Source organism: Gorilla gorilla, chromosome 7, assembly GCF_029281585.2.
Source record: "Gorilla gorilla gorilla isolate KB3781 chromosome 7, NHGRI_mGorGor1-v2.1_pri, whole genome shotgun sequence".
NCBI classification, from domain to species: domain Eukaryota; kingdom Metazoa; phylum Chordata; class Mammalia; order Primates; family Hominidae; genus Gorilla; species Gorilla gorilla.
Genome location: NC_073231.2, coordinates 22,760,370 through 22,774,610, shown reverse-complemented (window position 1 = coordinate 22,774,610; position 14,241 = coordinate 22,760,370). Strand labels below are relative to the sequence as shown.

The 14,241-nt window shown below is 38.8% G+C and overlaps 1 protein-coding gene across 13 annotated transcripts in view; it reads left to right on the top strand.

The window, feature by feature from the left end:
• The window catches only part of PSD3 (pleckstrin and Sec7 domain containing 3), a 547,860-nt gene that overhangs the window by 498,958 nt on the left and 34,661 nt on the right, over positions 1–14,241 (top strand). For all 13 annotated transcript variants that reach the window (XM_055349507.2, XM_055349521.2, XM_031013674.3 and 10 more), the window contains 2 exons: positions 2,937–3,094; positions 5,554–5,698. In XM_055349507.2, the coding sequence (XP_055205482.2) occupies positions 2,937–3,094; positions 5,554–5,698 (303 nt within the window). The remainder of the gene's footprint in view (positions 1–2,936; positions 3,095–5,553; positions 5,699–14,241) is intronic.

Genomic DNA, 14,241 nt, shown 5'->3' with positions numbered 1-14,241 from the left:
ATGGCTAAGAAAAGTAAGGCATAGCCTAGCAAAAAATCCTGAATCCTAAGATTAAAGGAAAACCCATATGTGATTCGTAAGAGAAAAAAACAAGAGAAAGACAAAATAATTAGATTGGCATCGGACTTGTATTAAACTGGAAGCTAGAAGATGGTAGAATAGCATCTCCAGACAATAAGTAAAACCAATGAAGAAGACTGCAGCCATATGTTCTATATCCAGTTCTATACCTATCAAAGAAATGAAAGATACTTGAGGATAAGAATAAAACAGTATACCACCTACCTAAAGAAAATACTTGAGAGAAGAGAAAATAGCAAAGGTATGAGAGGAGAGAGGTCAAGATGGAAAAAAGAAAGAAGCAGGTGAGCAAGGAAACATAGATGCAGTTAAATCTATGAGGGGAGACTCAGAATGTATAATCTAAATTCAAAATAAGGCTTCTTGAAACAGAAAATGCATAACACAAGATAATTTTAGCAAGATTGCAGAACAAAACATTTTTCAAAGTCTTATCATGTTGATGTGGGTGAGGAATAGATAAATAGAGCATTTTCGTAAAAGAAAGACTCTTTTAAATTTCCATCTTATGTGACTAAGCATTAAACAGGATAAAGAAGAACATTTTAAGTAATAAGTGGCACATAGTTAAAAGGAAGATGATAGTTATAAACCTAAATGCACCAGACAACATAGCAACTAAAATATGTATAAAAGTTATCAGAAATGCAACAAGAACTTGAAGTGGAAAAGGTTAATATACATGTCTGAAGGGGATAAACTAGTAGAAAAAATGATGTAAGGGCAGAGGAACCGAGTCAATAAACTTGAATATAAAGACACATTCATCCCTCAAAGAATAAATTTTTTGTATGTTTATGGAACATTAACAAAAATCAAACATGTGATTGTCCACAAGAAAAACCTTACCAAATTTGGGGAAAATAGATTTTCTAGACCATATTCTCTGGTCATAATCCAATACAATTATGAATATCTAATAATATATAACTAAAACTTTACCTTAAATTCGAGAAGCACATTATTTGATGATATTACTAAGATTAAAGAAGAGATAAAAAATTAAAACTACAAACTATCTAGAAAGCAATGAAAAAATACTCTTCTTTCCCAAACTCTGCTACACAGTGTAACCCATACTCAGAGGAAAAATTGTAACCTTAAATTCTTTCTTAACCAAAGAAGAAATATGGAAAACAAAAGAACTAGGTAATCATCTTAAGAAATTCAAACAACAACAAAATATTAATTCAAAGAAAATAGGGAAGAGGAATTAAGATAAAAGCTTAAATCATGGACCTAGAATATAAAAAAAAAAGTACGCACAAATTTCTAGGCTAACCTTTGTGCAAACTCAATCATTAGGTGTGTTAGGGGATCAGTATGTATGGAAATGGAGGTGGCATATAAATTCCCTAAAGTGATTTTGGCCCTCATCATTTCTCCTCATTCCAGTTATTTACCTACCTCATGTTTTTGTCTGGAATCTAAGTTACACTGCGTGGAGAGCCACATGTGCAGGGTTCTGTTATAGCATAATTATAAGGCCAGAGGGGTTTTGTAGTCATGCTACCTCTAGTTGAAATTCCTACTCTGATGAAAATTTCCCTGGAAGGAGATTTGTGAATATTTGGAATGCTAAATTACTGAGAAAAAATCTCATTTAAAAAATGACAAGACAGATCTTAAAACATAACTAGATTATAGTTTTATGAATTAGTGGGAATTAGTAACAGGTACATACAAATACCTTGTATTTATTTTTTAAATTCTCCTTTATTCATCATACCACTTGAGAAGACTGTCATTGTCAATAGCACTTCTTAACCTCGGAGGCTTAGTAAAGTAAGACTTGTTGCAATCCCAAAGTAACAATTTTGTCGTTTAATATTATAAATGTGGATAATCTTTATATTACCGCTGGTATTTACATCATATTGTAGAGGGAAAACCTTTGCCTCACAGCATTGTCACATGAAGGATTATTTTTGACTCAATTTGAATTGACGGCAATAGTACATTTGAACTGCTTGGTTTTTGGAGGGGATAAATGAAAGGGAGGGGAAGTATGGAGGACTGGCATTGTTTTTCTGAAAATTGGTAAAAGCAGACTGATAAGAAAACAGACAATATCTTTCTTTAGGCTTTTACTACTAATTAGAAGGTGATGTGGTGTGTGCATTTGAGGGTACATGTGTGTGTTTTACAGAATGCATGTTTATCTTGTTTTTGATAAAATATGGGAAGGAGGAAGGGGGGCCTTAAACTCTAGAAAATATCTAACAGTTGGTAGCATATGCATTTACCTATTTTTCAATTTTTGATAACAAGCTAAGCTTTCACCTGATTATTGATTTTCCTCTTTTCTTTCAGCAGAAGAGCTGGAGTAATTATTTTATTTTACTATTCATTTTTCTTTTGATAATATTAGTCTAAACAGAAAGTAACAGGAACATGTAATATCTTCAGGGCAAAGAACACAATGGCATTGTTTTTACCCTCGGTATAATTCTGTTGACAGTTACCTGTAAGGTTTTGCTTTTATCTATTTAATCCTGAAACCAAATCACTCTATTGGTCCAAGTCTCATTTCTGTTCTTTATAAAATGTGTACGATAGATATTTCTGCCTTTGGCCTTACTTAGCTATTTACCTCAATTATTGTATATCAGTTTTATAAAAAAACTGATTTTTAAAAAAATGCCTTGGGTAGATGTATTTTCTCATTCTCAGCAAATTTTTCAAACAACATGATGTTCTGTAACATTTATAAGGTTGTTTTTACTCACCATTTGTTTCATTTTTTTCATTCACTTGGATTTTCTAAAAACTATTTTTTTAGTTTTTGCTTTTAAAAAATTAAGTTGAAATCTGATCGTGATTTTTGCCTTTATTTTCTTTGTGTCCATCTATAGGATGAATACAAGCCAGAAAAGGCCTTGTCTGAAGAGGACTTGAAAAACGCTGTGAGTGTGCACCACGCGTTGGCATCCAAGGCCACGGACTATGAGAAGAAACCAAACGTGTTTAAACTTAAAACTGCCGACTGGAGGGTCTTGCTTTTTCAAACTCAGTATGTTTTGTTGGTTTTTATTTGATTTTGTGTTTTAGTTCACTTAGCACTACTTTATTCCAAGGAACAAAATCAAGCTCTGCAGGGGAAATTTTTTGCGTTGGAATCAAAGTCATCAACTGCTTACATTAGAGAAATAACTGCCTAAGAAGATTAGAATAAAAAAAAATAGAAACCCAGGATTTACATTTTTGCCTGTTACAAAGTAGCCCTTTGACTTTTAGTCAGCCACTTACCATCTCTAGAATTCAGTATCCTCATCAATAAAATATGAGGGTTTTAGAAGACAAGTTCTATCGCAAAATGAGTAAAACAGACCTAGATAACACCGTTTCTCTAGCTCTTTCTCTTAGCACATAATTTAACCTCTGAACCTCAGCTCGTCACTAGTGTAGGGGATAACGTTTATCTTACAGAGTTCTAGTGAGAAGTCAGTGAGATAAGTGTGTATAATACCTCACACAGTGCCTGGCACATAGGAACTGTTCAATAAATGTAAATGTTTATTTTATTTTTTTGTTTCCCTTCTGAGCTCTAGTAGTCCGTGATTATACTAGAGGAAAAGATGTCATTCTACTGTGAGCAAGGAAATGGGATGAATTGCCAATTTTAGGAGGAAGTTGTAAGGAAACAAGTTGCCCGGGGTTTTTGAGTGTAGGAATGGGACAGTTAACATCACACAGAGACCCATAGCTGGATGTATAATTACAGCTATTGGGCATAAAGAAACTTTCAAATTATTCTCTTCCCTGATTTTTTCAATCAAAAATACCAGATGTAATAACTAAGGAGATCTAATTACTTTGGACAGAATTGATGCAAAAAACAGTCCATTGAATTAATAATGGAGCCAGAGAGATCAGCCTAGAGAGGGTGCCGTGAGGAGCTGACATTTAGAGTGGTCTCAGGTTAGTTCGTGTGGTTTCTCTCAGAGTAATTGATGAAGGAAATGACTTTGGCTGACTTTTTTTTGACTTTTTGTTTATTGATTATGTGTATGGTAGATAATCTGTCCTGATTCATGATCATTTCTACCATTCATTTATGAGTTTGCAAATATTTATTAAGTGCTCTGAATCTTGGGCTTTCTGGATATAATGACACATAAATTAAAAATATGATCACATCAGATGATTTTCACCTCCTCTCAGGTGGGTTTTCTAAATAGTCTTATTGAGGTATGCTTTACATACCGTAAAATATCACCAGTTTTAAATGTACATTTCAATGATTTTTTTAGCATATTTACAGAATGGCTCAGCCATCACCACAATCTAGTTTTGAATCATTTCCATCACTCCAAAGAGATCCCCGTGCACATTTTGTAGTCACTCCCATTCTCACCTCCAGCCCCAGGCACCCACTGATCTACTTTCTGCCTCTACAGTATTGCCCTTTCTGGACATTTCATATAAACAGACTAATATATGATGTGGTCTTTTGTGTCTGGCTTCTTTTATTTAACATAAAGCTTTGGAAGTTTATCCATATTGTAGTGTGTGTCAGTACTTTATTGCTAAATACTGTTCAGCTGTGTGCATTTACCACATTTTGTTTATCCATTTACTGGACAATTTGGATTGTTTCCCTTTTTTGACTCAGGAATGATGATGCTATAAACACTAACATACAAATCTTTGTGTATCTGTATGTTCTCTTTTGAGATGGAGTCTCACTTTGCCACCCTAGCCTGGAGTGCAGTGGCGTGATCTCTGCTCACTGTAACCTCCACCTCCCAGGTACAAGTGATTCTCCTGCCTCAGCCTCCCAAGTAGCTGGGACTACAAGTGCGCACCACCATGCCCAGCTAATTTCTGTATTTTTAGTAGAGATGGGGTTTCACCATGTTGGCCAGCCTGGTCTTGAATTCCTGACCTCAGATGATCTGCCCACCTCGGCTTCCCAAAGTGCTGGGATTACAGGCATGAGCCACCACGTCTGGCATATCTATATGTTTTTATTTCTCTTGGATAGTTACTTAGGAGTAGAATTGCTGGGACATATGATACATGCACAGTTAACTTTCGAAGAACCTGTCAACTGTTTTCCAAAGTAGATAAATCCTTTTACCTTCCCTCTACCAATACATTCCTCAGTTAGATTTTAAAATTAAACAGTACAATTAAAAGAGATGAGTAAATTTTATAATTTATTTTTGGCCTAGCCTAGTATCAAACAGAAAGTAGGGGTTTAATCAATATTTATTGTCAAGTTTTTCTCTTTTTTCCTTTCTGTTTCCTAGGGAGAGAATCACAGTCTGGCACTGTGATGATCATAGCTTCTTTGGTGATCGTCAAATGACGGTGTTCATCTCTAGTAAAGTTTTGTCAGGGATTAGTTGTACCAGGAGGAGTAAATGATTTTCACATGCCATTGCAAATCAGTAACGTGAAATAGGCAAAGTGTGATGCTACTTAAACATGGCAATATCCTAATATAAACATACCTATTTCTCATAGGAGCCCAGAGGAAATGCAAGGGTGGATAAACAAAATCAATTGTGTGGCAGCTGTATTTTCTGCACCACCATTTCCAGCAGCAATCGGCTCTCAGAAGAAGTTTAGCCGCCCACTTCTGCCTGCCACTACAACAAAACTGTCTCAGGTAATCATCTTGATAGTGCTTTGACCTTGGGAAAAAGTACTTTGTAAAATAATGTGATAAATATTTGTCTTTGGATAGTACTCCATGTTTTGGGGGCAGGTGTGAGACCTTGCCCTGTGAGAGCATATCATATAAATGAGGCAGATATGCAGTACACTGGGTTTTACACTTCATGTAGGAAGCTGACATAATTGAGTCTCAGTTAGTAGGACACGTACTTTGATTCAGTTTCTAAGGTTTATATTAGTTTGTTATTAGCCATACTTGATGTTTTGTTTGTTTTAACTACCAGCTCATAATCTGGCTTGGTAACAAGCTTTTCTTGCATTCATTTATTAGCTCATTTTTATTGAGCATTTACCATATTCCAGGATGTGTTTAGTGCTAGAAATATAAAAATATTTTCAGGAATCCACGGTTCATATTACAATGGGAAAGGGCCGGCCCTACCCCTCAGAGCAGAGCTGAATGGAACATTTGGATTTTCCAAGCTAATGAAGATGAAGTGTACCAGAACTCTGCTCCAAGTGTATTTACATAAGCCTCCTTCTGTGGTCAGATTAATCTTACTAAAAGCCATATTTTATCATGTCCTTTTTCACTTAAAGCTCTTCTAAGGACACTGCCTACCAGCTAGGTTTGCTCATTTTAAACCTGTCTGCAGTACCCCCTTGCCATTGACTAGTTAAAGATTTTGGAAACTACTTTGATGTCTTTGTGAATTTCTTATTACATACAGACAGTTTTATCTTACTATGATCAACCAAGTGTTGGTATTAACTAGCTCCCTATATATCTTTGATATCATAAGATGTGTCCCATGGCAAGAGAGGGAGCAATTACCAATGATAGATTAATTTAATAAATATGTATTGTGTGCCTGTTGTACATCAGAGACTATTTTTGGCCCTGGAGATAGAAAGGCAGATGAAGCCCAGATTCTCTCCTGAAGGTGTGGCAAATATAAATAAGGAAGTCATTGTAAAATGATTTGATAGAAGTACAGGAAGGATTAAGTCCAGAGAGCTGTGGAGGTTCAAGGAAGGGACATTATCTAGCCTGGCCTTGGAGGTGAAGGAGGAAATGTAGTACCTCATGTGAAGCTTAAAGGATGAGAGGCAGTTAGGTGAGGTGTGGGACGAGATAGGAGAATGAGCCATCACAGGAACGAAGGCCTAGAGAAGAGAGCGCTGGATGCAGGAACCACACACAAGTTATTAACCACACACAGGAACACACACAGGAACACTGTGACATGAGCACAGTGTTGAGAAAAAGCAAGAAATGTACCTCTGCAGAGGTCAGCAAAGGCCAAATCATGAAAGGCCTTGTTTGTCGTGTGTAGGATTTTGGATGCTTCTGTGGTTCCCAGCATCCTTAAAATAATAGCTTTAAGACCGGGCACAGTGGCTCATGCCTGTAATCGCAGAACTTTTGAAAGCTGAGGTGGGGAGATCACCTGAGGTCAGGAGTTCGAGACCAGCCTGGCCAGCATGGTAAAACCCTGTCTCTAGTAAAAATACAAAAATTAGCCAGGTGCGGTGGTGGATGACTATAATCCCAGCTACTTGGGAAGTGGAGACAGGAGAACTGGTTGAACCCAGGAGGCTGAGGTTGCAGTGAGCCGAGATCATGCCACTGCATTCCAGCCTGGGCGACAGAGCAAAACTCCATCTCAAAAATAATAATAATAATAATAATAATAATAATAATAATAATAGTTTTAAGCAGGACAGTAATGTGATCACATTTTTGCTTTAAAAATTATTCTCATTACAATATGAGAAATTGTTAGAAGAAGATACTACTATAAGCAGAAAGGCCCATTTTAAAGGAATTTTCAGTAATCCAGAGGAGAGATAACCAAGGTAGCTGTAGAAGAAATGGATCGTAGTGAAAGTGCTTGAGAGACCTTGAAAGTGTAGAATGGACACTTCTGGTGGCTCATGGAAGTAGAGGAAACAGGCTGTCCTTGTGGCTTGGACAGCTGGGGACTGTGGTGTCTGACCTGCTTCTGGAGTCTCACCTCACTGTCTCTTGATTTCCCCCCTTGCTTCTTAGACTCCTTTCTTGGATCATTTTCTTCTTTCTGTCTCCAATTCCTGCAGTGGCCAGAGCTCAGAAGCAGACTAAGGCACTTGATAAGCAATTTTCCAAAAAGTTACTTAGATTTAATACAAACAGGGAGAATGTTGTGCCAAGAAAAGGGGGAAAACGTTCCGCGAAGATTTAGATTAAAAAATGTCATATTTAGTGGCTGGGAGGTCACTGGGTGTCTTAGCCCATTTTGTGTTTCTGTAAAGGAATACTAGAGCCTGGGTCATTTGTAAAGAAGAGAGGTTTATTTGGCTCACGGTTCTGCAGGCTATACAAGAAGCATGGCATCAGCATCTGCTTCTGGTAAGAATCTCAGGAAGCATCAAATGATGATAGAAGGGGAAAGGGAAACAGATGTGTCACATGGCAAGAGAGAGAGGAAGGGAAAGTGCCCGGCTCTTTTTAACAACCCACTTTCACTTGAACTAATAAAGCAAGAACTGCCTCATTATCATAAGCATGGCATCAAGCCATTCATGAGGGATCCACCCCCATAACGCAAACACCTCTTACCAGGTCCCACCTCCAACATTAGGGATCACATTTCAACATGAGATTCGGAGGGGACAAGCATCCAAACTATATCACTGGATAACCTTAGCAAGAACATTTTGGTGGAGTCATGGGAAGACAAACCACATTGGCCTTCTTTGGTGGGGGAATGAATGGAAGGTAATAAGGAAGTGGAGGAGGAAAATGTGCTCAAGTCTTGCCATAGTTATAAAAAGAGAAAGACTAGTAGTAAGAAGGAGGAATCTGTGGTTTCAGGAAAGATTCTTCTGTTTTTAATTCATAATTATCATTAACATATATTGAATGCTTACTTGTAAGCATTACTATTACTGTACAGTTCTTGCAGGACACAATGGCATTGAATTTTTAAGGGTAATAAGTACACTACAACTTTAAAAGAAAAGGAATGCTCTTACTGATGACCAGAAGATATGTTGGCAGACATCTCCATCCATCCAACTAAAATATGAACTCTTAAAGCAAATGCATTTCTCTGCTTTAAATATGCATACTTAACATAAACAGCATACCACATAAAGAGTATATCGCATAAAAGGTAAATCACATTACACGATATAAGGGGAGGGAAAAAATCGAGTAACTGGAAGCAAAAAAAAACCTTCCAAAATTGAGTTTTGCTCTATTAATTTTACGATGGACTTTCCCATTGTTCTTTTTCAGTAGTTTGGGTCTTTCTCACATTCAGTTCTATGAAAGATCCAGGGGAGAAGAAGAGTTGAACTAAAGAGGGCTGTTAATAAGCATGTCATTCATGGAAGGTGAATGTAACTTAGAGCAACATATGAGTGTTTCCTTGATTTTCCCTCACTAAAATCTACAGTTCTGTTTACTTTATACTTTAAAAAATGTACTGCTTTCCTATTTAGGGACTGTATACTAGTAAGTGATATGTACGTGAAAATGAATGTGTTCATCTGTTTGCGTGTTTTCACCAGAACAGGCAAGCAAACACATTTATCATGGTAGGCACTCTTATTTCTAACAGATGACTTACACTGGAAGCAAAAATAGAATGCGTAATTTTTAAAAATGTTTTCCTTCATTTTGGGCATAAATCCACAGAGATGCAAAAAAAATGCATATGTAGTATAATCACAATTAGGGATTGAAGATTTTAAATAAGAAGGTAATAACCAAAAAGAAATATCCTGCAGTATCATGTAAGACAAGGTAACCGTATCATTTCAGGAATTTAATTTATTTGGAAAGAAATGAGATCTCTGCCACCCAACTGAATTGCATCACCCAGCATTTGCTTTGTGGGCCTCAGCTTTCCATCTAGAAAAATGAGATGGTTCTAGAATGTTTTTAAGGAATTTTTTTTTTTTTTTTTTTTTTGAGACAGAGTCTGGCTCTGTTGCCCAGGCTGGAGTGTAGTGGCTTGATCTCGGCTCACTGCAATCCCCGCCTCCCAGGTTCATGCCATTCTCCTGCCTCAGCCTCTCGAGTAGCTGGGATTACAGGCGCCCGCCACCATACCCGGCTAATTTTTTGTATTTTTAGTAGAGATAAGGTTTCACCGTGTTAGCAATGATGGTCTCGAACTCCTGGCCTCAAGCAATCTGCCCACCTCGGCCTCCCAAAGTGCTGGAATTACAGGCGTGAGCCACCCTGCCCAGCAAGGATTTTTCTGTCCACAGCTCTGTATTATTTCTTTGCCGAGTCATAATGTTTGCTTCTAAAGATAAGATTTTTAGCTTTGAGAAACACATATGTAAAATTAAGCATGTATTTGGAGTAGCACCTGAGGCTCTTGGGGATATCTATACTGGGGTCATAGTGTGCCTCCAGCAAATCCTGGAAGATGTCTGGCTGCCCCTAGGATTCCTCCAGTACCTCAAAGACTAGCTCTCATCCTTCAACCCAGGCATATTCGACCGCAGCAGCATTAACACTTTGGTGTGGATAATTCTTTGTCGTGAGGGGCTCTGTGAATTGTAGGATGTTTAGCGATATCCCCAGCTTCTACCCACTAGATGCCAATAGGAACCCCCCAGTTCTAACAACCAAAAATGTCTCCAGACGTTGCCAAATATCTTCTGGGGTCAAAATCCAACCCACTCCTATTGAGACCCACTGCTTTAGCCAGTGGGTCTGAAGCCATGAGACCAGCTATCTTTTTTTTCCCATACCCCCACAAGCTGGCTCTGACTCCCCTAAATGCCACAATTGTTTGGATAATTTTACTTTACAAAATACAGGTATAAAAACGTGAGTGCCTTGCTGGAAACATTGATAAAGAAAGATAAACAGTGTGGGGAAAAATTAGACATTCAATTAAAAGATTGTTTGGTGCTTTTTCAAGACACAGTGTTTGTCACCGTGTCATTTGTGGGCTTTGCTTTAATTTATTCTTGTCTTTTATGCGAAACACATTAGCCTTAATCATTAAAATTGATTATTGCCAGTGCAGCGTGGTACTTTCTAAACAACTCTGCTGTGTAGGAGGAGTCGCCTTCTTTGTTTTTCATGACAGTGTTGCCAGAGCACATTTTTCTTCTTTTGGGGGTGGAAAGACTTGTTTGAAAATACAAGTTTTGCTTCTCCTTCTGGTGTAGCTCTCCAAACACAGAACTGCATGGCCGGCCCTGTTCACAGTCTGCTCACAACCTCCCTTTCTGCCCACCAGAGAAGTCATTTCAAACTTCAGTGTGCACAACAGCTATGTGGGGACTTGCAGAAAATGCACATTTCCCAGCCCCACCAGGTCGTTCAGGTCCAGGCTGGGGCCCAGGGACACGTGTGTTTCTCTTCCACTCCAGGCCGGCAGGTGGCTCCAGATCCCACTTAGACCCTACACTGTAGGAACCTGTGCCTACCCTAGGTCTTTCCTTGCTTCTTTAGAGAAGGGTGCCCCAGGACATCTTCATTTCCTGATATCTAGGTCTGTTTTCTTAGAATTCCAACCATTCTCTTATAAAAGTTTGAATCCATGGGTACTAAATACTTTTTTGGTCAGACTTAAGATGGATACTGATCAGAAGCAAAGCAGTCCTATGCTTGATGCTCACGCTGAAGTAACCCCCACCCCTCCTTTTGTCCTGTGGTATGACCACAAGGCAGTGGTGCTCAGAGCCAGGTGAGTGGAGCTGACCTTACGGGCAGTGGGATTTCAGGGGAGGAGGTCATTCTTGTAGTTGCTTCCTTCACTGTGCCCCCACCCACCCATTTCCACAGTTTCTGTCATAAAGTCCTGTCACTTCTACCCTCTAAATATCTTTCTTTTTTTTTGAGACAAGGTCTCACTCTGTCACCCAGGCTGGAGTGCAGTGGTGCCATCTTGGCTCACTGCAACTTCCACCTCCTAGGTTCAAGTGATTGTCCTGCCTCAGCCTCCCAAGTAGCTGGGATTACAGGTGTGCACCACCATGCGCAGCTAATGTGTTTACTTTTAGTAGAGACGGGGTTTCACCATGTTGGCCAGGCTGGTCTTGACCTCCTGACCTCAGGTGATCCGCCCGCATCGGCCTCCCAAAGTGTTGGGATTTACCGGCATAAGTCACCGTGCCTGGCCAATATCTTTCATATTCTACACCTACTGCTTCAGACTTTTGTCATATTCTACCTAGATCACTGGTCTCCTCACTTTTTTGACTATTCACCTTATCCCAATACTAAATATTTCAGCAGATATCTTTTAATATATGATGCTTTTTTAAAGAAAATAAACTACATTTTCCACTGTCAATCCCAGTAATAAATATTAGTAAACCTTAACATTTTGTAGTGCTTAGATTAAAAAAAAAAAAAAAAGAAAACTTTAAATTTTTTCCCAGTGCCTAAGGAGCTATTAAAATTTTTGAAAACTCATAAATGAGTTCAGCACTGTTAGACATGCAGGGGTGTTTTTATGGTATGTGAACTGTATCTCAGTACTGATTTTAAAACTCTCTCCAGTGGGTCATCTTGCCTGGGCTACACACACCTCACTTTGGAATAATCTGACCCAGATGATTTCTGTAACCACTTGTGATCTCTCTTCCACTAATCTTATGTCCTTCTGATCCACCCTTTACAGTTCTGACTAAAATATGATTCTAATTATGTCACTTACCCTTAACTGATTCATTTTTTCACATTCAAACTCTTTGATGTGGCCTTAATTGTTACCCACACTTTTCCTGAATGGATAGATTTTTAAAAATTCATTTCTTAGAGGTCTGTATTTAATATATATTAAGTACCCAATAAAACAAGTAATTAAATCATGTGGAAGCTATTTTGCTTATACTCATTAAACACTGTGTTTAAAGTCTAAAGCTGTGTTAAACATGAAATTATGAAACAATCTTTTGGATTGAGCCTCCCTCAAACTGACTCAAAGACAGGTGGTCTGTATTCTAAATTCTGTACCACTTCGTTTTGAAAAGCTTCCAGTGTTTAGCAATTTGACTTGTAAGTTGCACTGTGGATCCCTAGATACTTGATTACCCTGAAAATCATCTGTCTCCTTTAAGACAGCACAAAGGAAACAGTCTAAGCACCCCCTCTGTACCTTCACTTAAAAAAAAAAAAAATCTATTTGTTCAGCTACTGTTTACCGAAGATCCTGTATAGCAGGTACTATGTTAGGTTTTGTGGGCATTATAAAAACAGGTGAGACAATTGCCTTGGCCCTCAACTTCTGAGAGCTTAAGGTATTTGTTAATGTTAGGCAGGTAATGTCTATAAACCAAAAGCTGCCACATACCATCTCTCTGCTCAACACTTTACTGAATACTGAAGGATTTAAGGGAAGGAAAAAAGTGACCTTTTTTGCCTTTTTAAGAGCTTGTAATCGGTAAAGGAGATAAAACTCACACACAGGTCAGGGTATATTTTGTGCTAAGCATATGACGTAGACATTTAGGTGCTGCTGTAATGCAGAAGAGGAAGAAATGGTGCGATCTAGAGTAACATAGGTTTTGTTTTGTTTTTGTTTTTTTCTTTTTCTTTTTCTTTATCTAGACAGAGTCTCACTCTGTTGCCCAGGCTGGAGTGCAGTGGCATGATCTCGGCTCACTGCAACCTCCGCCTCCCGGGTTCAAGCAATTCCCCTGCCTCGGCCTCCAGTGCAGTTGGAATTAAAGGCGCATACCACCACATCTGGCTAATTTTTGTATTTTTAGTAGAAACGGGGTTTCACCATGTTGGCCAGGCTGGTCTCGAACTCTTGACCTTCAGTGATCCGCCCATCTCAGCCTCTTAAAGTGCTGGGATTACAGGTGTGAGTCACCACGGCCAGCCTGTAACAGAGGTTTTGAGTGGAATTTGGAGCAAGGTGAGTAACCCTGAGTCCAGCCTGCACGTTTGAGAGCTATAGCAGAGGAGACCCGGCAGCAGTGGAGTTTACCAAGAGCTCTGAAAGCTGAGTTCAGGATTGATCTGTCAAGTAAGACAATGTGCCGAAGCTATGTTGTTGGCAGCCCTTTGGATTTCAGAAGGCTGTTCCAGGGTGACTTCATGATAGAAGTTGGGAGAATGTGGCTTCTGCCACTCTGTCCTTTTATCTGAACTGGAGCAATTACTTGAACTCTCTGGATCTCCATCTTCTCTAAGACAAAGAGGGTAGAAAAGACAGTGGCCAGGTTCTCTTCCACCTTAGAACATCTAGGATTCTGTATCCCACAGCTTGGAGGAAAAGACTGGTGGCAGCCACTGTGGCTGTTCCCTCTTCTTATTCCCAGCACCCAGCACAGTGCCTGCTGTATGGGCGCTCGGTGAGGTTCGCAGATGGATAAATGTGTTCTCTCTTTCCCGATTCTCTCTGCCTTCTCTCTCATTCTTCCTCCTTTCCCTCTTGGAGCCATCTGCATTTCTATTTTATTGTTTCCTTTAAGTTTTCACAGCTTCTCTCTCATCCTTCTCTCCATGATAAGTACTATGTAAATCTTATACTTGGTATAAAAAGATAAAAAGCTAATTTCTGGCCC